At 52.3% G+C, this 19,909-nt stretch overlaps 11 protein-coding genes and 1 non-coding gene across 12 annotated transcripts; 6 read left to right on the top strand and 6 right to left on the bottom strand.

Annotated features, from left to right (window-relative positions):
* Nucleotides 1-342: 342 nt before the first annotated feature.
* TrAtP1_008959 (uncharacterized protein) lies at nt 343-2,768 on the top strand. Its single transcript, XM_014087138.2, has one exon. It carries the CDS (start codon nt 1,133-1,135, stop codon nt 2,522-2,524), a length of 1,392 nt encoding a protein of 463 aa, XP_013942613.2. The 5' UTR covers nt 343-1,132; the 3' UTR covers nt 2,525-2,768.
* Nucleotides 2,769-4,347: 1,579 nt separating this feature from the next.
* TrAtP1_008960 (uncharacterized protein) lies at nt 4,348-5,437 on the top strand (the record flags this gene model as incomplete). Its single annotated transcript, XM_014086371.2, has 2 exons — nt 4,348-4,942; nt 5,010-5,437. The coding sequence occupies 2 exons, from the start codon at nt 4,348-4,350 to the stop codon at nt 5,435-5,437; spliced, it is 1,023 nt and encodes a 340-aa protein (XP_013941846.2).
* A 194-nt stretch (nt 5,438-5,631) lies between these two features.
* On the bottom strand, nt 5,632-7,438 carry TrAtP1_008961 (uncharacterized protein). The gene is made up of 2 exons (XM_066114107.1): nt 6,338-7,438; nt 5,632-6,267 (listed from the first exon to the last, which is right to left on the bottom strand). Exons 1-2 carry the CDS (start codon nt 6,698-6,700, stop codon nt 5,872-5,874), a joined length of 759 nt encoding a protein of 252 aa, XP_065970200.1. The 5' UTR covers nt 6,701-7,438; the 3' UTR covers nt 5,632-5,871.
* A 60-nt stretch (nt 7,439-7,498) lies between these two features.
* Nucleotides 7,499-8,427, bottom strand: TrAtP1_008962 (uncharacterized protein). Its single transcript, XM_066114108.1, has one exon. It carries the CDS (start codon nt 8,151-8,153, stop codon nt 7,731-7,733), a length of 423 nt encoding a protein of 140 aa, XP_065970201.1. The 5' UTR covers nt 8,154-8,427; the 3' UTR covers nt 7,499-7,730.
* Nucleotides 8,428-8,953: 526 nt separating this feature from the next.
* Nucleotides 8,954-9,238, bottom strand: TrAtP1_008963 (uncharacterized protein; the record flags this gene model as incomplete). Its single annotated transcript, XM_014087139.2, has 2 exons — nt 8,954-9,052; nt 9,113-9,238. 2 exons carry the CDS (start codon nt 9,236-9,238, stop codon nt 8,954-8,956), a joined length of 225 nt encoding a protein of 74 aa, XP_013942614.2.
* A 231-nt stretch (nt 9,239-9,469) lies between these two features.
* TrAtP1_008964 lies at nt 9,470-9,556 on the top strand. Its single transcript has one exon. It is a non-coding gene; the product is annotated as a tRNA-Val (tRNA).
* A 509-nt stretch (nt 9,557-10,065) lies between these two features.
* Nucleotides 10,066-11,584, top strand: TrAtP1_008965 (uncharacterized protein). Its single transcript, XM_014086322.2, has 2 exons — nt 10,066-10,652; nt 10,730-11,584. The coding sequence occupies exons 1-2, from the start codon at nt 10,340-10,342 to the stop codon at nt 11,242-11,244; spliced, it is 828 nt and encodes a 275-aa protein (XP_013941797.2). The 5' UTR covers nt 10,066-10,339; the 3' UTR covers nt 11,245-11,584.
* A 1,574-nt stretch (nt 11,585-13,158) lies between these two features.
* Nucleotides 13,159-14,698, top strand: TrAtP1_008966 (uncharacterized protein). Its single transcript, XM_014087140.2, has 2 exons — nt 13,159-14,325; nt 14,390-14,698. Exons 1-2 carry the CDS (start codon nt 13,555-13,557, stop codon nt 14,468-14,470), a joined length of 852 nt encoding a protein of 283 aa, XP_013942615.1. The 5' UTR covers nt 13,159-13,554; the 3' UTR covers nt 14,471-14,698.
* A 967-nt stretch (nt 14,699-15,665) lies between these two features.
* TrAtP1_008967 (uncharacterized protein) lies at nt 15,666-15,926 on the bottom strand (the record flags this gene model as incomplete). Its single annotated transcript, XM_066114109.1, has 2 exons — nt 15,666-15,824; nt 15,906-15,926. 2 exons carry the CDS (start codon nt 15,924-15,926, stop codon nt 15,666-15,668), a joined length of 180 nt encoding a protein of 59 aa, XP_065970202.1.
* A 456-nt stretch (nt 15,927-16,382) lies between these two features.
* TrAtP1_008968 (uncharacterized protein) lies at nt 16,383-18,422 on the bottom strand (the record flags this gene model as incomplete). The annotated part of the gene is made up of 2 exons (XM_014087141.3): nt 16,383-17,819; nt 17,934-18,422. The coding sequence occupies 2 exons, from the start codon at nt 18,420-18,422 to the stop codon at nt 16,383-16,385; spliced, it is 1,926 nt and encodes a 641-aa protein (XP_013942616.2).
* A 34-nt stretch (nt 18,423-18,456) lies between these two features.
* On the top strand, nt 18,457-18,861 carry TrAtP1_008969 (uncharacterized protein; the record flags this gene model as incomplete). The annotated part of the gene is made up of 1 exon (XM_066114110.1): nt 18,457-18,861. One exon carries the CDS (start codon nt 18,457-18,459, stop codon nt 18,859-18,861), a length of 405 nt encoding a protein of 134 aa, XP_065970203.1.
* A 325-nt stretch (nt 18,862-19,186) lies between these two features.
* Nucleotides 19,187-19,633, bottom strand: TrAtP1_008970 (uncharacterized protein; the record flags this gene model as incomplete). The annotated part of the gene is made up of 1 exon (XM_066114111.1): nt 19,187-19,633. One exon carries the CDS (start codon nt 19,631-19,633, stop codon nt 19,187-19,189), a length of 447 nt encoding a protein of 148 aa, XP_065970204.1.
* Nucleotides 19,634-19,909: the final 276 nt, after the last annotated feature.

The raw sequence follows: 19,909 nt of genomic DNA on the forward strand, positions 1-19,909 counted from the left end.
GGCGGGAATAGCGAATAGGTCTAATTGAGCCACTGCGGAACTGCCGAAGCAGTAGTCTCTGATTGGCTGGACAACTCGATCCTACTCTCGCAACTACTGCAGGGGTCAGTTTTCAAGACATAGTCGGCTTGCGCTGGTGTTGCCGCTGTCAGCTTGGGCAGCACGTATTGCCTGGGGCACAGCAAGCAAGCTGGCATTTGCCAAGATGATTTGTCCATTTAGCTAATGTTTAATGCAAAATAGAATCAATTCTGCTTCGATTTACGGCGTCACGAATGCAGTCACGTGCTGCATTGAGTCAAAGTTGCGACACTGTGAAATGCGAATTGACAAGAAAGAGAAGGAGTGTCTTGTCTTCAAAAGAAGCCGTATTTAATCCAGAACTCCCCCCGTTGTTTTCTATAAATACAAGAAATCTTCCCCCATACTCACCATCTCCGCATGCCCGTAAATCTTCCCCAGCGGGCGGGATGTTCCATCCGGTGGCGCCCGAAGGCTTTCCCGGCCGGACCATCGGATTCGAGAAAGAGGCGCATAGTTTTTTTTTTTTCGTTTGAGACTAAAAAGACAGAAGCACATTAATAATAGCCTTGCTGGAAACGCTTTTTGCCACAAAAGGATTTCTGCAAGCGTGGGCTGATCTTTTCGTTTGTTCTTTTCCTATTTACTCATCGCATTTCCAATTCCTGGATCCTTTCTCGGGGACTTTTCATTTCTCTTCACTTTGGCCTCCCCCCGCAACCTGGCACGCAATAGATTGCGTTCTTTTTGTGACTCGTCATCGCATGCTGCTATCCTTTTCTTCTCCTCTCTGTGTAATTCACTGCAACGTCCGTTGTCGGCGGCTTAGAAATTCCTGGGCGTTTATCCCGCAGACGAGCAAAAATAGGAACCTGCCGCGTCCCCCACGCTAGAGGCCTCGAAAAAAACCCCCAGCAACTCGGCGATCGTTTCAGAGCTCAAACTTGGTCTCGATCCCTTTGAACTCTCTCTTCTCTTTCAACTTATTTGCCTCACTTTTATCCACCGTAACTATCTGGCTTCCATCCAAGAGTCTCCTGCCGTAGAGGTTGCTTAGACACCATGTTGCCGCCAATTCCCGTCCTCGCCGACTACGACATCTCGCCCACTCATGGCTTTCTGCCGGGCACTCTCCCCCCTCTCGCGTCTCCCAGATCCCTACTACAACAAATGGGAGGCCATCGCGGCCAATCTCCCGGCGCTGATCCTCACCCGGCGGCTGCGCGGCGTCATCGACCGCCTGCCGGTGCTGTCGACGGTGGGCCTGGAGCACGATGCCGAGTGGCGTCGGGCCTATTCGCTGCTGAGCTTCATGGCCCACGGCTACATCTGGAGCGACGACGTGCCGGCCGAGCGTCTGCCGCCGCAGATCTCGATTCCGTACCTGGCCATCTCGGAGCACCTCGAGGTGCCGCCGGTGGCGACGTATGCGGCGCTCTGCCTGTGGAACTACAAGCCGCTGTTCATGGACGAGGACATTGACAACATGGAGAACCTGGCCACGCTGTCGACCTTTACCGGAGGCATCGACGAGTCGTGGTTCTACCTCATCTCCGTCGCCATCGAGGCCCGTGGCGCGCCCGTCATGTCCCTGATGCTCAAGGCCTTTGCGGCCGCAAGGCGCAGCGACTCGGCGGCCGTGACGCGGTACCTGCAAGCCTTTGCCGAGGTCCTGACTGATCTGAACAACCTGCTGGAGCGAATCAACGAGAGGTGCGACCCCGACATCTTCTTCAACCGCATCAGGCCCTTTTTCGCGGGGAGCAAGAACATGGCCGACGCCGGACTGCCAAAGGGCGTTCTCTACGACGACGGCACGCCCAGTGCGGCGTATCGCCAGTACGCCGGAGGCAGCAACGCGCAGAGCAGCCTGCTCCAGTTCTACGACATCGCCCTCGGCATCCAGCACCGCCCGACGGGCGAGAAGAAGGGCGACTCGTCTGAGCGTCGCGGCCGGGCGCCGACGCACGGCTTCATCCAGGAGATGCGCGAGTACATGCCCGGCCCGCACGCGCAGTTCCTCGAGGACGTCTACCATGTGGCCAACATCCGCGAATACGTCGAGGAGCACACCGCCGACTCGGAGCTGTGCCTCGCCTACGACGCCTGCCTGGCCATGCTGAGCGCATTCCGCGACAAGCACATCATCATCGTCACGCGCTACGTCATCACGCCGTCGCGCCGGTCGCGCAGTCCGCGGGCTGCTCGCAAGGGGCTCAACCTGGCCATTGCCTCGCGCAAGGCCGACCAGAAGGACCAAAAGGGCACGGGCGGCACGGCGCTGATTCCGTTCCTGAAGCAGGCCCGCGACGAGACGGGCGAGCCGGCCGTGGGCGAGTGGACGCAGCGGTTCTTGAGTCGCGAGGGCAAGAAGGCTGGCAGCGGAGACTTCTTCTTGGGCAAGACGGGAGACGCGCCGCTGGAGACGGAGGATGTCGAGGTCAAGGGGCTTGCTGGGACGTGGACGATGGAGGACGAAGTTGGCGGTATCTGCCTTTACTGATGAATTGCTTGGAGGCGGTTCAACACGCCTGGAGCTGCTGATTTTTATTCTATTTGCTTTTTTTTAATTCCTGGCGGGCGGCTGTTTGATTGGATTTGCTTGATAGAAACACTCGAGAAGTGCTGGATTACAAACGATGGAATGATGCTTACGACTGCGTACAATACGCAAACATTAGATGGTGCAAAAATGGTATCACGGGCCATAGAACCACTCAACTAAATTTTTACTCTTCTTCTTTTACTCGCATGATAAAATGACATTGCCACTTGGTGACTTTGACTTCAGCTCTGTCTGTGTGCCAATCCATCACCCCTCCAGACAGGGGGTCTGTCAGTCTCTCACAGCCGCAAAGTAGCAAACAACTTCAGCCGCGCTTTGTCCCCCCCTTTTCTGTCTCATCCATTTCGAGATTTGACAACAGGCTGTGTGCTACGGCGGGAACAGGAGCTGCGGAGGTGATCCGCGAGTTACACGGCCCCCTCATTCTGTTTGTGTTATTTGCTGCTTTTCTGTTCCTTTTTTTTTAAGGAGTCTTGATAGCGTTTGAAATGAGTGTTTGCTTGCAGACTATTGATTGTGATGTTTGAATAGGGCGTCCAAGATGCCGTCAGCCGTGGTATGAGTCGTGGACGGGCCGAGGCATCTACTACATTGACACGAGATGCACAGTCTAAAGCATTGCACAAACACTATAGGAGCAGTTACTCACGTATTAAAACACGGTTAGTGCATGGAAAATGCCACAAGGCTGCGACTGACAGCTGGACCGGCCGGCACTTTGTTGGCGGGAGACTCGGCCGGTGCCGCCACACTGACCACTTTGCGAGCCATTCTTTCTTCAGTAATCTGCCTAGCAGTTCCCGTAGCTAATAATGCGTCTGCTATCAAATACAGCTGCGAGATGCCCTTGTACGCTGCATATCTCCCCCTGTCCATCTACGAATGCAATGTCACGTACAGTATCATACAAGCTTCAACATGAGCAAACGCAACCCAATAGAAAAAAAAAAGCATGCTTATAATATTATCTCAAATAAAAGAACATGGGGTGTCAAGCTGAACATGGTCCATGACACCAGACAATATAAACCAGCTTTCTTCCCTGTACCACAAACACTTCCTATTCCAGCTCCCCTGTCCCAAGAACAATACTAAGCCCAGACGCCACTTTCCAGAGAACAATATCAAGGCTCCCTCCCGCACCCTGCATCGTTCAATCCATCTATCCGTCCTTTTTTGCTCCAAAACTTCAGACTGACAGTTGGAATTCACAGGTATTATGCAGCACACGAAAGAAAACAAACGATGCAGGCGTATCATGTCAGAGAGAGTGGGGGGAGTGACAATCTTGGCTATTCTTCTGTTTTTCTCTTATAAATGAGATTGTGGCACAGGCAGAATACCAAGGGCATCATGAATGGGAAAGCAAAGAACAATAGCTGTCATCCACGATACAATTTGGAAAAAGAAAAAAAGTCATTGCAATAATATCCTCTTTTTATTCCAGTATATCCTCTTCTTTCTCTGTAAATCAACAAAGCCAACTTTTTCGTTTGCGCCTCAACACCAAGATATACAACATCACCAACTCTCCCTCACCACAACCAACAACCAACAAATCATCACCAAAAAGCATCAAGAGAACAAAAAAAAAAACACCAAAATGGCCCTCTTCGACCCATCCACCCAAGACGTCACCATCCACATCTCCCCCTCGGCTCCCCCCCCTGCACATCCCCCTCCGCGCCATCGACGGCTTCAACGACGAAACCGTCAGCATCGTCCTCAACTACGGCACCCAGCTCGGCGCCGCCATCACCATGCTGCTCGTGCTGCTCTTCACCACGCCGCCGTCCAAGTTCCTGCGCACCGCCCACCTGCTGCACCTGCTGGGCCTGCTCGTCTGCATCGTCCGCACCGTCCTGCTCGCCCTGTACTTTGAATCGCCCTTTGCGCACTTCTACGCCGTCTGGAGCAACGACTACTCCGCCGTGCCCGCCTGGACGTACCGCGAGAGCGTGGCCGGCACCGTCTTCTCGATGCTGCTCGTCGTGGTCAACGACGTGGCCCTCATGAACCAGGCGTGGACAATGGTCTCGCTGTGGCCGACGGGAACCAAACTCGTGCTCTGCGCCGTGTCGCTGCTCGTCTCGCTGCTGTCGGTGGCGGCGAGGACGGCCTTTACCGTGATCCAGTGCAAGGCCATCTACGACCTGACGCCGGCCGTGCAGTTCGCCTGGCTGGTCCACGCCATGGTCATTCTCAACATCTGCACGACGGTGTGGTTCTGCGCGCTCTTCAACTCCAAGATCATCATCCACCTCATCACCAACCGCGGCGTGCTTCCCTCCCGCCGGGCTATGAGCCCCATGGAGGTGCTCGTCGTAACCAACGGGGCCCTCATGATCATCCCAGGTAAGAAAAAAAACAGCCTCATCTCATCTTGTCTCACCACGCAACTAACCCCCTTTTTCCTTCACAGTCATCTTCGCCTTCATCGAGTTCCGCCCCATCCTCAACTTCGAGTCCAGCTCTCTCACACCAGCGTCCATCACCCTCATCCTCCCTCTAGGCTCTCTCGTCGCCCAGCGCCTGGCCCAGACAAACCAAAACGCCATCCCCAGCCTCTCCGGCTATCCCTCTTCCACCGGTGCAGGAGGCTACAAAAACAACCGCGGCTCTGGCTCTGGCTCCCACACGCCCCTTAAAGCCGGCTCACTGTTTGCAACCTCGACCAACAACAGTGTTTCTGCGGCTCGGTCTCACTCGACTTCACGCAACACCACCACGGTCCCTGCTAGAGACATCGTTGATCCCATCGAACTTGAGCTGAGACAAATTGATGGCTATCTGCAGCCGCAGGAGACTCACATTAGCGCAGAGTTGGGCGGGAGCCAGTCTCACAAGTAGTGCTGAGAGACGGGTTTTCTGCCTCATTTGCGAAACTGCATTGGCAAGCGTGCGTATCGAACCAAGCATTTATATCGACCTATATATAGTAGTCATTATTGCAGCACAGGGAGGCAACGTGTTGGCATGTCGTGCTAAAACGACTCGGAAAGGAAACTTGAAGATGTACCTCGACTTGCTGTTTTCTACATTGAGGGCTCATTTAGCTATTTTGCAAGTACTCATTTTTACTTCCCATCACTTACCCCTTGTGGCGATTTAAACGTCAATTTGGGTCACTTAGTGATTTTAATAATTTTATCATCATGCAACAACCATTGGCATCCAAATAAACTGGGAAGAAATAGTGTACGCAGGTAATTGTTGTCGTAGTTGAGTATCTGTTAGTATCGATTGATTATACCCATCTTCACTCATAGTCCCCCCCGTAATATCTACTCCGTCTGAGGCCGTGCTCTGAACGCTGCCATCCTGTCCTTGCACAGACTAGTGATACGCCGAATCTCTCCTCCTCGGACAGGCTGAGGTTGCTGAAGCGGGCAATGGGCCTGCGACACAAATAGCCCGTGGCTACGAGAGATGAATCGCCGACTTAGGAGGCGAAGAGAGGGATGGCGGTCAATGATGCTTAGCCGATGCTTGACGGGAAATGACTCGCAGGTATTTTCCGACATCTCCTCGTAATTGTCTGCCCCATATTGCGACTGCAAGTCGAATCCTCCCTCACCATCCACGTTGAAGCCTCGCCGTGGCTCCGGGTGGCCATGTGGCCCGGCGTCTTCATAACTCGTCTTCACTTTCCTCCGCCAACCTGGCCTGAGTATTGACCCCTAGATAAATTAGGTTATTCATATCACTCGGAGTATGTCAAACAGCACATAGCGGGCATTAAACACTTACAAGGCCTCTTCTGTGACGGCTCGCCTTCAACGTAGATGGCTTAGTATAGAGCAGAGGTTTGACATCGCTTGCTTGACTACTAATAGTGTCCATATCCGGAGATCGACTATATGAACGGGGTGGCCTATCCTCCAATGGTAACAGCAGTCTCGGAGTAGGTGTCACATCCCAAGCCTTGGCGGCCATTTGTCCGTGTTGCTTCTGCTGAAAAGGACTGCCATTAGGTATGCCAGACTGTAGAATGTCTGGAGACGTATAAGCCTTGGGAATATAATCAAATAAGTCTTCTCCATCGTTTTGATGACTCATTGATTCGAAAAGGCCAATCGTCTCCTTGAGTCCCTGTTTGGCAGAAGTTGCCATGGACTGTGCAGGGAGCGAGCCATCCACCCTTGAAGTATAGCGCGCAGGGGCCTGACCCGACGGAGTCAATCGTAACGACGGCTTAGGCGAGAATCTTGAAGTTGAGCCGACTTTTGTAATTTCATTTTGCACAAATGGTTGCTCGTTGCTTGCGTCTGTCCGTAGGTGCCTCCTCTAGAATGACGGCATCGAGACTGACGAAGGCAACGAGCTATCAAACATTTTCCGAAGGCTAGACACTTTTGACTCGTGAGAGGGAACAGATCTGGAAGTCTTCAACGATGGGCTCTTGAGCTGATGTAGTTTCTTAGGGTCGCTAGTGGTATGAGCGGTTGATAATGATTCGGTGTCTTGACATGGGGCTTGTAGAGGAGCATCGGGCAGCGAATGTTTTGCCAAATCCGGCTCGGCCCCTGCTCCCCGCGACAGAGACAAGTTCTCTGCATCTTTTGGATCATGTTTCATTGTTTCGCTCTCTGAGCGCGGGACCTCTTCAGGTAATGTGTTGTCAGCCTTCGGATACCAAGCCCCTATCCCTGTAACAATCATATTCTTGAGCGGAGATGGAGTCTTGTGTTGAAATGCGCCGCCTTGCAACTTGAATCGAGTCTCGGTCCCTCTTTGCCAGACCCTCGTTTTGCTTTTGACACCGGCGCCGCTCTCCTTAGAGCGCCGAGAAGAGCGATCGGGAGAGGCAAGTGGTCGTGGCAGACATTCGGGATGCTCAACATGGAAGGGTATCAGGTCTGGAACAGCATCTTTTCCCTCTTGCAGATCTGATTCTTCTAGATCCCCGGCATGAGTTGGCAATACTCCTGTTTTTGACGATCCTTTGGCGCAGCTATTCGCACAAGAGAGTGCATTCTGTTCGTTACTCTCGTTGGTCGTAGGTGAAGCACCGCGTTTAGGTTCATAGGTAGCCGGCACGATGTCTAATAAAATGTCAGCTCACATTCTGTGTACTCAATCTGCAGAAACTCAAAGTGAGTTTATAAATGCCCCAATCTGTAAAATGATATCAAAGATGTGGCTACCCACTAGAAACGGTATTCTCAACAGACCCTCGCTCGAACAATCTCCTCATATCCGCCACCACCGAGCCGCTCCGCGCCAGTGGTCTTTTCGACTTCAGCGATGGAGTAGCATCGATTGCAATATGTATATCTTTAACAGCAGGTCCTGATTGAGCTGTGTCATCACGGTTGGCCGGAGACACGCTGACGGGAGCTGGAGATGGCGATGCCGCAGCTTTCAAAGTTTCAGCGCCATCTTGTACTTTATGTGTCGATGGGGCTTTGGTAGGACTTGACTCGACGAAAGCACGATCTGGGGTCTCGTATGTCGCTCCATCATCCCGAACCGATTTTGACGAGGCTCCCAGGTTCTCGAATTTGGATACCAGTCGTGCCAACCCCCCCTGGGGCGGTGCACGCCGAGAATTTGCAGCAGACATTTCTCCCGCCAGCCAGCTCAGTTTATAACAAACAACGCAGTCGTAGGTCGATATCACCCAGGGGAGTATGAAAGCACAAATCGAGGGCGCGAGAAGAAAAGTTATAAAGGTACCTAGAAAGAAAAGCGAGTGGTTGTTGAAAGACAAATAACGAGTATCCTTTCCCCATGGGAAGCTAAATAACACGCCATGGGTGTCCGGGCAATGCAACCAAAGCAATTGTCAGCATGAGGCCGCGCCTGGAGCGAGTGTTTGCGCCAAACTGCCAATTATCAGTCCAATGCTACCGAGAGCAGCTGTAGCTTCCTGTTATCAGAAATCCGCCGACAAGGAGCAGAAGATGAAGCAAGCAAGGCCGGTGATATAATATGGTCAGCTCTTTCCAAGAAACACACCGCAAAGCTCCTAGTTTTTCCACGTGCGACAAAGGTTTCCGATAGGATGTATCACAAGAAGCAGCGCAACATGCACACGATACAAAGTCGCAAGGTATTCCAAAAAAATGGAGAGCGCCGTTCTTTTTTTCATTTCTTTCCTTTCCTTTTCCTTCATTGTCGAGCCGAAAAACTTCCGGCAAAGCCATTTTCAAGCTGCGCCGTCCATCCAAAGTCGCCCCGTAAGTCTATATTGCATGTGGCAGAACCCCGTGCAGATCTCGCATAGTAGCATACAATCAAATCCTTCTAATGTACAACGACTCATTCCTTTTCCTGCCTGAGGATATCGAATTGTTTGGTCAAATCAAGTCGTGCTGGAGTGTAGGCCGAGTGAGTGCCTGTCGATTTATTGACTATATCGCCTCAGCTGTTAGCAAGCGCTCTTGAATAAGTCGCATCTGGAGAGTCGTACGGAGGGAGGAGGATCTCGCCCCAGGAGCTGGAGAGAAAAGTGACGGCAGCCTTTTTGCGATTCGTTAGCATTCTTTGCGCTCTTGAGTAGCCAAATTACGAGCAACGCACTCCGAAGATGGCAATGCTGCGAACGAAGGCGGCGTTCTCAGCGGAAGTCAGGGCATCGTATGTAGAGGAGACGAAGCCCTTGGGGGCGCGGCGGCCCTTTTCTCCGTAAATTCGCTTGGGAGGCATAGTTTCGTGTCCGGGATGTCGCTGGAATCGGAGGCGGATCAGGCGAGACAAGGAATATGAAAAGCGACAATTATCAAGGCTCGATTTCCACTCGAAGTCTGCGGGATGAACGTCACTGGAGCCGTCAAAAATTCAGAAGCGCCCCGCCATCGCCGCGGCCGAGTCACATGATTGGCAAAAGCTGACTTATCATATACCACGATATCCCGCAATCTTTATATCCAAAGATCTGGTTCCGTGGTCTAGTTGGTTATGACATTTCGTTAACATCGTTTAACGCCACCGAAAAGGTCCCCGGTTCGAGCCCGGGCGGAATCACTCATTTTTTGCTGCTTTTTACATCAGTAGCTTCAGTCTGCTCCAAGGAGAGGGTCTGCCTCAGTTTCTTCTTTTGCTTGGCTGACTTTTTATGCTGTGGAATTTTTTGTCTAGATTAATCCAGAGTGCCTCCAAGTTAAATAGCTAACTTGTTCAATTTCATAGAATCGATGGTCAGAGAGCACGATGAAAACTTTCATTGATTGGTAGAAGTCAGCACCTTTACCCAGTATCCTAGGAGAGTTCAATCTGAAGTTTCCACTGTGCATCTAACCAAGGAAAAGTAACATACCTTGTCTCTTTAAGAAAGAAGTATAAAAATTTAAAACGCATTCTAATTTCCAATTATTCTTTCATTTATTTTATTTCATCATGCTATTCAATCTGAAGGCTGTGTGGCGTCTCCATAAGATTTGGTGTAGCTCCCGCATGCTATTTGGCTGAGAGCAGTTTATGCCACCATACTCTGCAGCGCCTATCTAGAAGTGGCGTAAACCATAAATTTGCATGACATTTAATACAAATCCCGCAGCAAATAAACAAACAAATCCGATAAACTTCTCATCTTCCCAGGCTGTTGAATTCATACATGATAGCGCGGCTCTAGAACTCTGCTCTACAGGGTATCTCACTCTCAAAGCATCAACAGGCACCCCGCCCCCGCTTATCTGAATCGGCCGCCATATCGTCATTGAGAAGGTCTGGAAGCAGATCCGCATCGCCGCAAAGGGCTTCGTCGCGTAGACATTTCCAAGTCTTGGTCACATCGTATCTAGAGCGCTCATGGCTGAGTCTCCGCTGCCTGGCGGCTTCATCCGCCCTCAAGGCGGGCTTCCTTCGCCAGCGCCATCATCGGCGTCTTCACGGGCCGCATCTAGTCTGCCGCATCCGAGGAACAATGCGCTGCGGCCCGGATCCAACAAGGAGGACATGGTCCGGAGATATGTAGAGGACAGGCTGCTCTACATCTCCCGGCGCTATGTGAAGAAGTTTGGAAATCCGGATCCGGGAGATGCGGTGGTTGGGTTCAAGAGCTTTGGTGAGGTCTGCAAGGAGCTCGACGGGATTGTGAATGTCTTGTGGAAATCAGGCACGCGTGAGTTTTCTTGCAGCCATGATGAAAATTGAATAAAAGTATCACATAAACGCTAACTGAAAGGGTGTACGGTATAGCGGGTTTACAAATACCGTTTCTGCTCAAGATGGCCAGCGACTTTACGCAATATGTCCGGTCGTTTCCGCCATCATCCAAGGCGTCATTTGATCTACTGCACAAGCTTGACCATTGCTTTGCCAGCTTACTCTCCGGCCAGGACATTGAAACTAACGATACGCTTCCGGGATTTGAAAATGGTCTACGGGCGGGCATGACAACTACTGACATGGTGCGATGCCGGAGTCTTGTCGAGCAGACGAGGGTGTTGATGGTTGAAGTCATGAGCAGTGGCGAGCAGGAAGAAGAGGAGGAGGAAGAGGATGAAGATGAAGATGATGAGACTGATGGAGATGGCGGCAATGAAACGGAAGGGGGAGAAAGTTACGATGCTGGCGGCAACTCTGCGTGGGACATTGACGAGGATGAGCTGCACTTGGACGCTGCGCGGATCTACGAGAAGACGATTGTGCAGCTGGGGAGGAGACTTGGGGACTCTCTGGGGAGTGGCGATACTGGCATGACAGAAAATTGATCAAGACTATCTATGCAGCAGGTCAGCTGGATGAAAGTGAATTTACGCTTGTAGGATGAGGGTGATGTGAGTGCATGGTGAGAAAAACATATTGGCAAGATTGGGTAGTGTCGGGCATTTTATTAGAGTTTTGTTTGCTGCATCAAACAAACACTTTGCCCCTGTCTGGCTGAGATGCAAGACACCTTGTTTTCTTCCGAAACCGGCGCAACATGCCGAATTACCCATCTCAAAGATAAGAAAGGCTCAATCAAAAGTAAAAAGAAATGAAATCGTAGCTACGACCGTTTAAACTTGTCAACTATCAAAATAAAATTCAATAGTCCCCCGACTTATCTCGTTCCCTCACCCAGAGTAGTATTGGGCAAAGAAGAAACAAGCTGTAAAAAAGCAAAGCCAGCCCAAAATGGCCACCCGCCTCCTGAACGGCGAGTCAACCAGGCACATTGGCGCCGTGATTGGCTGGGCTTGCGCTGCGGGTGAGCCAAAGCCGTAACGACGGCGTGTCCCCTTTTGCATTTGCATTTTGCTAGCCTCATGCACGTTGGCATGGATATGCAAGGGTTGTTGATGGGAATTTCTCTCTCATTGTTTTTTTTTTTTTTTGTTTTTTTTTGGTTCTCGTGCCTTATCTTTGGGTGGGAAGGAGATCCGATTGGGGGGGGATGGAGATGAGGCCATTTTGTTAGATACGTGGCTGGGCATATGTATTGCCTAGGTAGGTGAACGGTTCACATGCATGCGTTTACAACTGCCTGCCTTGGTACAGGTCCGTAATGGTGACTGTTTTTTGCATGTGTCTTACATGAGATTGAGACGGATATGGACAAGAGACGGGGATTTATCTTACCAAGTAGACTATGTAGTATAGCAAGCAGCAGGGTCTTTTTGCCATTTTGGCTGCTAATTGACAAGATCTGCTCCAGACATGGAGAGAGAAAAGGCGGGATGAGATGAGGACGGGCCATTGTTTGTGATATATTGGCCGATCGCTTCTGGATTCTGAGGGATCGCCCATGGACCAGCCACTTACTCCGGATATAGAAGATGTGGTCCATATCTACCCAACGGCAAGGCCTTTTGGCTTCCATTCTCCTGCACGTACCGATATAATTGTGCGTTTATTTACGGCTAGGCATACTTTGGAAACGCCCGCTTCCGCATCAGGCTCTGATGGCACCGACTTGCTGCTGCTGCTACACAAGGAGGCATCACCACCACCGCAATGCCTCACCATCACGGCATCCGCAGCCAATCCACGCCTCGCCGCATGAAAAAATAGATTTTTGGCTACTCCGTCGACTACACGTCCCCCAAAACACTGCTCTATTAATACACGCACCAAGAAAAATGTTTCACCCCCCACTGTCTTGCCCACCACTCGCTCACTGACCCCTCACCAACAATCCCGGTCACTTTCATGTTTCAAAACTTTCCAAATCCCACCCTGCAGGGCCTCTTTTTTTTGCCGCGCACGGCTCGTGCTGGCACTGCCTGGTGCCTGGCCCTGAATGCCGCGCTTAAGGGCACAGGGGTCCGGAGCCTAACAGCGCAGGCTCCCCCTCCATCACTCCACCGCAGCTGCTGCTGAGGCCAAACATTCGACTCTGGTGCTCCTCTAAGCTGACGGCGTTGATGCCATCCATGTCGGTCACATACGATGGCGCCTGGGAGCCGTGTGTGGTGGACCTGTGCCTGACTTGTAGCGCGTGCAGTGCAGTAAACATCCACTGCCGGGTGCATGCAGGGCCTATTGCAGCCGTTCTGGTTCCAACAATGGCGATAGCGGCAGTAGTACACGTATTGAACAGTGGCAGCTGTTTGTAGCGTCTCGTTCCGCTCCAGCCTCGTAGCCGTGGATGTGACTTGTCTGTACATATAAGGCTCCTCGTTTGCCACCATCTCTTCTCGTCCCCCCCCCTTTCCTTCCCTTTTTCTTTTCCCACGCACCTCTTCGGCTTGCTTTTGATACCCTTTTCTTCTTTTTTTCTTTCTTACCAACTTCAACTTTCCTTCTCAACAGGCCTGTGGCCGATTCCCTTCCTTTCGCTGGTCGATTTTCTGCGCACTCCTTGATTTCACTTCGTTCTTGCTGCTTAGCAGGCAAATACAACAATCCTTTGTCCAACCAGTTTGCGACTCATTTACAGTTCAGTTCAGTTCAGTTCAGCTCAAAGCACTTTCAGCGAGCGAGTCATCTCGAGATTTCATCTGAAAGAAATCCTTTCAATCCCTTTCAACCGACAGCAGGCCGTCTCACACTTTGTTGTGCAATCAAACAACCATACAATCCTTTTATACTCCAACAAGATGCTCTTTCAATCTCTCGCCTTCTTCTCCCTGGCCTTGTCCGCCAGAGCCACTCTCGCCCCCAATGTTCAGGGCATGAACATGGTCTGGCAGGAGACCTTTGTCGGTGAACAGGGCGGCATGGTCGATCTGACCCAGTGGAACATCATCACCGACATCCACAACAACCAGGAGCTCGAGACTTACACCCAGTCCGGCTCCAACATGCAGCTCTCTGGCGGCCAGACCCTCCAGCTCGTCCCTCAGCAGGCTGCCAACGGCGAGTGGACCTCGTCTCGTATTGAGTCTGTCCAGTCCTGGACCCCTGCACCCGGAAAAGTCATGCAAGTCCAGGCCGCTCTCCGTGGTGGCGACAGCGCCGTCAACCAGAAGCAGGGCATGTGGCCGGCCTTTTGGATGCTGGGCGAGTCTATGCGCACCGGCACTCCCTGGCCACTCTGCGGAGAGCTCGACATCTTTGAGCAGATCAACGGCCAGCTGACGGGCTACGGCACTGCCCACTGCGACCACGTTGGTGGTGGTGCTTGCAACGAGCCCGCGGGCCTTGGAGAGAGCATTGCCATTCCGCAAGACGACCAATTCCACACCTGGTCCCTCAAGATCGACCGCACTTCCAACAACTGGCAGACGGAGACAATCCAGTGGTTCATGGATGGCACGCTCTTCCACACTCTCACAGGAGCTCAGATGGGCGACGAGGGTGTCTGGGCCACTCTGGCGCACTCCCCCATGTATGTTATCCTCAACTTGGCCGTTGGAGGAACATGGCCTGTAAGTACCCTCTCTATTCTGTTTTATTCTGTCAACATGCAACTGACATGTCACTTCTTGATAGGGCGACCCCAACGAAGCTACTCTGCCCGGCTGGGGCAACATGTTTGAAGTTCAGTACGTTGCCGTCTATGCAACAGCCTAGAGCAAAGGCGTTCAACAATACATGGTATATAAGAGAGAAAAAAGGTTAAAATCTGGATAGAGATAAAAAAGAGAAAAAGGCTGAAAAAAATGGCGTCTTTTTGGCAATGGCAATTATATCACGACGAAATGTCTTTTCCCTCTACATGGAGGACGGTTTTTACCGAATTTGATTCACTGTATATACTACTACTAGAAACTTATACCCAACGACTTTTATGACCCAAAAGTCAATTTCTTTAAAATTTATAGTAGGCGTGAGCAGAGGTGCGAGCAAGGTATCATGGGTGGACAGGGCTTCGGAAAGCTTACCCACGTGCATGTTCTAATTGGTGATGGAGCTGCCGGAAAACATAAGCCCTGCTGCATCATGCGTGGATTATAGGTGAGGCAACATCATGATGGCACTTTAACATGACACTCTGTATTTTCATTTAAACCTAGGTAGATGCTAGCAGTACAATGATATTGGCAGCATACAATTTCACCTGAAGCGTCTTTATATCAACAATACACATAGTAACATTATCCTGATCTTTTACAACTGTGGCTTATATGGTATGTGAAAACTGAAGTGGGAAACAAAAAAAAAAGAAAGTGATACAAAATAGAGAAGCCATTATCGAAAAAAAAAACGTTCAAAAAGTCAACACAAAAAAACATTTTACAAGAAGGGTGTTTTGTTTCCACCAATTCGCGTCTTTCGTCGATCAGCAAGGAAAAAAAAAACTGACTTTGTGTAGGTAAGTAGTTTTTTTTTTTTGTTTTAGAAAACCACAACTATAAGAAAAGAGAGAACAAAACCAAGAAAAAGTCAAAGAGCCAAGCAAACAGACGTGGAATCAAGAGTGAACAAACCAAATAAAAAAGGGGGGAAAGGATGTCAAAAAAAAAAAAAAAATAACAACACTAAACCCACAGGGCACATCATCTCTTTCTCTGTCTCTCTCTCTCTCTCCCAGTTTTCTCTTCGTTTTATTTTTTCCCGTTTCAAACCATCAAAGAGCATGAGACCCTGGGAAAATAAAACCGGATCGCCACATGACCATGATATAGATAATCCACTCTAACGCCTTGTCGAATAATGCCAGATTAGAGAGACTACCCAGGAAGACAAACAATAACAGAAAAAAAAAAAAAAGATGTAGTTAAAAACAGCCAACCCAGCTTTAAACATTGTAGAGAGATGGAGAATCCTACTCTGCACCAATCTCTCCACCTTCCATCCCTGAGTATCCACCGGGGAAGACAAAGTCCTCATTGCCATTTTCGCCATCATTCAGAAACGAGTCGAAATCGAAGTCGTTGAGGACGTCAGTGGAGCCAAGAGGATTCATGTCCATTGTACCAAAGTCCTGCTGCAACATTAGCCTTGGGCTCTCAAGTCGGAGGCCACTACATGTCAAATGTGACGACGGAGAGAGACTGAAACGTACCATTCCAAAGTTGCTTTCCATTGCTCCTAATGAGGTGGGCCCAACCAGGTCATGGGCGGGTTGCTGCAAGGGAGCAGCCGGCTGAGGTACCGGCGCACTGGCCGCAGCAGCAGGAGTTGGGACACCTGTGGTGACTGTTGGTGCAGGTGCATTTGGCGTGGGGTTGCCAGCTTGGTTGGCCTTGAAGCTTCCAGGGGCGACGACTGGGGTGATGGGAGTTGCCGGCGCATTGACCTCGGCCTCTGCGCCATTCTCTGCGGCAGAAGCAGCGGCGTTGTTGTTCTGGTTGGACTTCTTCTGTGCAGCAAGTCGCTATAAGATCTGTCAGATTGCAAAAAAAGGGGGAGAAGAGAGAAAAGCGAGAAAAGCGAGACAAGGGGGACAAGGGCGAGATGGAGAATTTCAATGCAGAATGGACTTACCTTGTCCTTGGCACTCTTAGATTCCTTCTTCTTTGGCGCCGCCTTGTTGCTCTGGCTAGGTGTAGGAGGCGCTGCCGCCGCCTGCTGGGGGGGATGCAGTCGTCCTGTTGTTTGCGTTGGCTGCCGCAGGCGCCGATGGAGGAGGCATTGATCGCTGCTGGGGAGTGCCCTGGACTGGCTGACCCTGCTGCGGCATACCACCAGGCACCATCTGGCCGTTCATGCCTTGCTGCCACTGTTGGGGGTTGCCTGGGACGCCCTGCCGAGCGGCCATCATCTGCTGCTGCTGTGCGTTCATCGGGCCATTGAATGGCTGGCCGGGGTGTGAGCTGGGCGGTCGCATGCCGTTCATTTGGGCCTGTGCAGCGGCCATGCTTTCGTCTGCTCCTCCCTTGTAGAAGTGAGGTGCCATGCTGACGTTGACGTGGTTGCCCAGGAAGTTCATGGCGGGGTTGGGAGACTCGCGGGACTGTGCACCATCGGGAACAGGCGAGGAAATGCCAGAGTTGTTCATCTGGGGAGTGCCGCGCTTCATCTGCTCAGCCGGGTTGGGAGAAGTGCCGGATCTCATGGCCTGTGGTGATGTGTCTGGGAAGGGCTGTCCATTGGGTCCGGCTGCTCCCGGTTGGTTGTCCCTGGGGATTCCGCCCATGTCGCTCTGCTCCTGGCGAGCCATCATCAGCCGCTTCTTATTCTGCTGCTCTAGAAGCATCAGCTGCATCTGATAGTCCTGCAGAGCATGGTTGCTGCCGGTGGGCTGGGCCTGCCCTCCTCCTCCTCGCATAGCGTTGGGGCCGTCCATGGTGGGGCCGTAAAACGCATTGAGAGCATTACCGTCAGGGCCTCCCGGGGCCATCATGGGAGAGCTCTGGTTCTGAGGCACGCCGCCCACCATCTGCTTGCTGCCCATCTGGTTGCCATGATGCTGCTGGAGGTTGTGCGAGTAGGTTGCGATGGACTTTTGCTGGGCTGCGGGTGGCGTATTGGCAAAGTTTTGCATCTGCTGGGGGTTGAGCTGGTTGGGGTTGATGCCGTTGGCGGCCAGGACCTGCGAGGCAGCTGTGAGGTTGCCGGCCACAGCCATCGGCTGGCCAGGCATGTTTTGGCCGGGGCGGCCGTTCATCATGGCGCCGGGCTGATTAGCGTTGAAAGGAGCGCCGTCCATTCGTTGACGTTTTGAGGGAGATGGCGCATTTTCTCCCGAGGCGGGCGATGATGGCCGATCACGGTTGGCGTCCATGCCGGAAGGATCCCTCTGCATTTGGTTCTGCTTTGCATGAAGCATCTGGATATTGGGATTTTGATTGTTGGCCATGGCTGCTCGGGCAAGATTGGTTTGATGCTGCTGCTGCTGCTGCTTCATGGCCATGGTCATGTTGGTGTTCTGCATGTTTCTCATGAATGCCTGAGCCTGATACTGTTGCGCCGATATTTCAGGGCGCATTTGACGTAGCATCTCTTGCTGTTGAGACTGCTTCATTCGCTGTTGCTGCTTGAAATTGAGTTAGTCAACAGTATCAATCGGCAGACAGATTACGACAACAAAAAAGGAAAGAAAGGGGAAATAATAATAATAATAATAAAAAACAGCATCTGAATTCCGTACCTGAGTATGCTGAACGTATTGGTTGACGATATGGTTGCCATTCTTGGCGCGTGGGGCAGTATAGATATCCCAAAACACACAAAACCACTCGTAGAGAAAGGATGTATCCGAAGCTGGCATCGGTAGCTTGGGAGGAGGCAGGTCCTCTGGCAGTTTGGAGTCGCTGTCGTCCTTGGAATCGGTGTCCATGGGGTCGTCGACGCCGTTCATGGCGTTGCCATTTTCGCGACGGCCGCCGGCTTCCTTGTTCACGTTGACCTGCTGATCGCTGGCCAGCAGAGAGCGGGCACAGTCGTACATCTGATGTCTGAGGAAATATTCGTAAATGTATGTGTTGAGAGTGCTGCGCTGGTCCTGCACCTGTCGCCCTGCGCCGGCAGCGGCCACCATTTGAGGGTTCATGGCGGCATTATTATTCATCATGGGCATCGGTGCGCCAACAGGGCCGCCCATGGGCGTCACGTTGGCCATTCCAGGCTGGGCATTCATCGTGAATGAGGGTGGATGGGAGGCGGGATTGAATATGTACGAGGATGCAGAGAGCTCTCAGGGCTCAATGCGAAAGACTTGTGTGTTTGAGCGAGAAAGAGATTCCCTGGTCAGCCGCTTTGGGTGCCGCCACGCGAAGAGCGCCACAGGGCTGGCCGACGTGGGCAGGACGAGGCGGAACCTTGAGCAGGAAGCCTATCCCAGCAGGAGAGCGGGAAAAACCCAGAGGTATTTGTACGCAAATGATCGCGAACCGCGTGAAGCTGCAGATCCAGGCGTGGAGGCAGATGCTGAGGCGACGCGCTCGTCGAGGACGGACAAGAAGTGTGGCGATGTCTGTAAGCGGCGACGGCGGCGCTCGGTGCTGGCGCTGCAGAAAATTGCCCGCTCGAGTCGCGGAGCAGCAAAGAGGCGGCAGAGGGCAGCTGAGAGTGGCTGAAGTGGCCGACGAAGCAGTCGAGATGGAGAGCGGAGGGGAAAGATCAGAGCTGCCTCAGTCCCGGGGGATGCAGTGCACGCTACAGTGAGGTTGGCCTGGCGGTTCTGCTGTAAGCGCACCGGCAGCGCGGGAACTGGAGCGCAGCAGCACTGGCGGGCCTGGGAAACAAGGCGTCTGGTATTGCCGAGGCGAGCAGCGGCCACGATTCGATTCGATTCTGTCCAACAGCTGCGACGGCGTGGGAGGCAGGAAGAGCAGGTTGCGGTCGTGGGTCGTCCGGGTCAGCTCTCGCGCTGGGCCGTGGGGACAAATGTCGCGATGGACATCAGATTAGGCTGTGGAGGTAGTGAAAGGTAAGGCAAGGTGCAAGTAAATCGTGGGCGATGGTGGTGCGCAGAGCGCCGCTCATACAGTACGCAGAGCGCAGCGGCACGAAAAGGAGCGCGGGCGATTCGCACGGTGGCGGCAGCGCAACAACCGCGTCGGACGGTGCGCGTAGCCTTGCGCCGGGGCTGGGGCCGTCGCACGGTGCTGGCGGGCGCGGACGCGAGGGGACACAGTGCGAGGGGCTGGCGGCGAAAAGCAGAGCGAGCCTGGAAAAGTGTTTCGAGGGCCGCATCAGACTGCTTCGGGGGGGGATTGGCGATCCCACTGTAAGGCTCCGGCTGCTTGGTGCTTGCGTATGCCTCAGACTAGGTGCGTAGTTTTGGGGCTGGGCGCCTGAGGCACACACGCGAGTCTGTGCGGGCCGCAGCGCTGTTTTTGCTGCCATTGTGACACGGAGCACGCTAAGGCGACCGCTGAGGTAAGGCCTTCGACGTAATACCGCTGCATCGAGGCATGTAAGAGAATTTTGAGGCGCACTGCTCTCGGCAACACTCGCTGCGAGCCTCGAAGCGACTCGATTAATATGGGTTTAATGTGGGATTTTGCGTATTTTACTTTGACATACGGCACAGCGGTCCTCTTCCATTGCTCATTTTGTCGAAGCAAAGGACATTTTGATTTTCATTTTGTGACTGTGGCTGCATCATGTGTTGTGTCAAAC

Source organism: Trichoderma atroviride, chromosome 4 (genome assembly GCF_020647795.1).
Source record: "Trichoderma atroviride chromosome 4, complete sequence".
Lineage (NCBI taxonomy): Eukaryota > Fungi > Ascomycota > Sordariomycetes > Hypocreales > Hypocreaceae > Trichoderma > Trichoderma atroviride.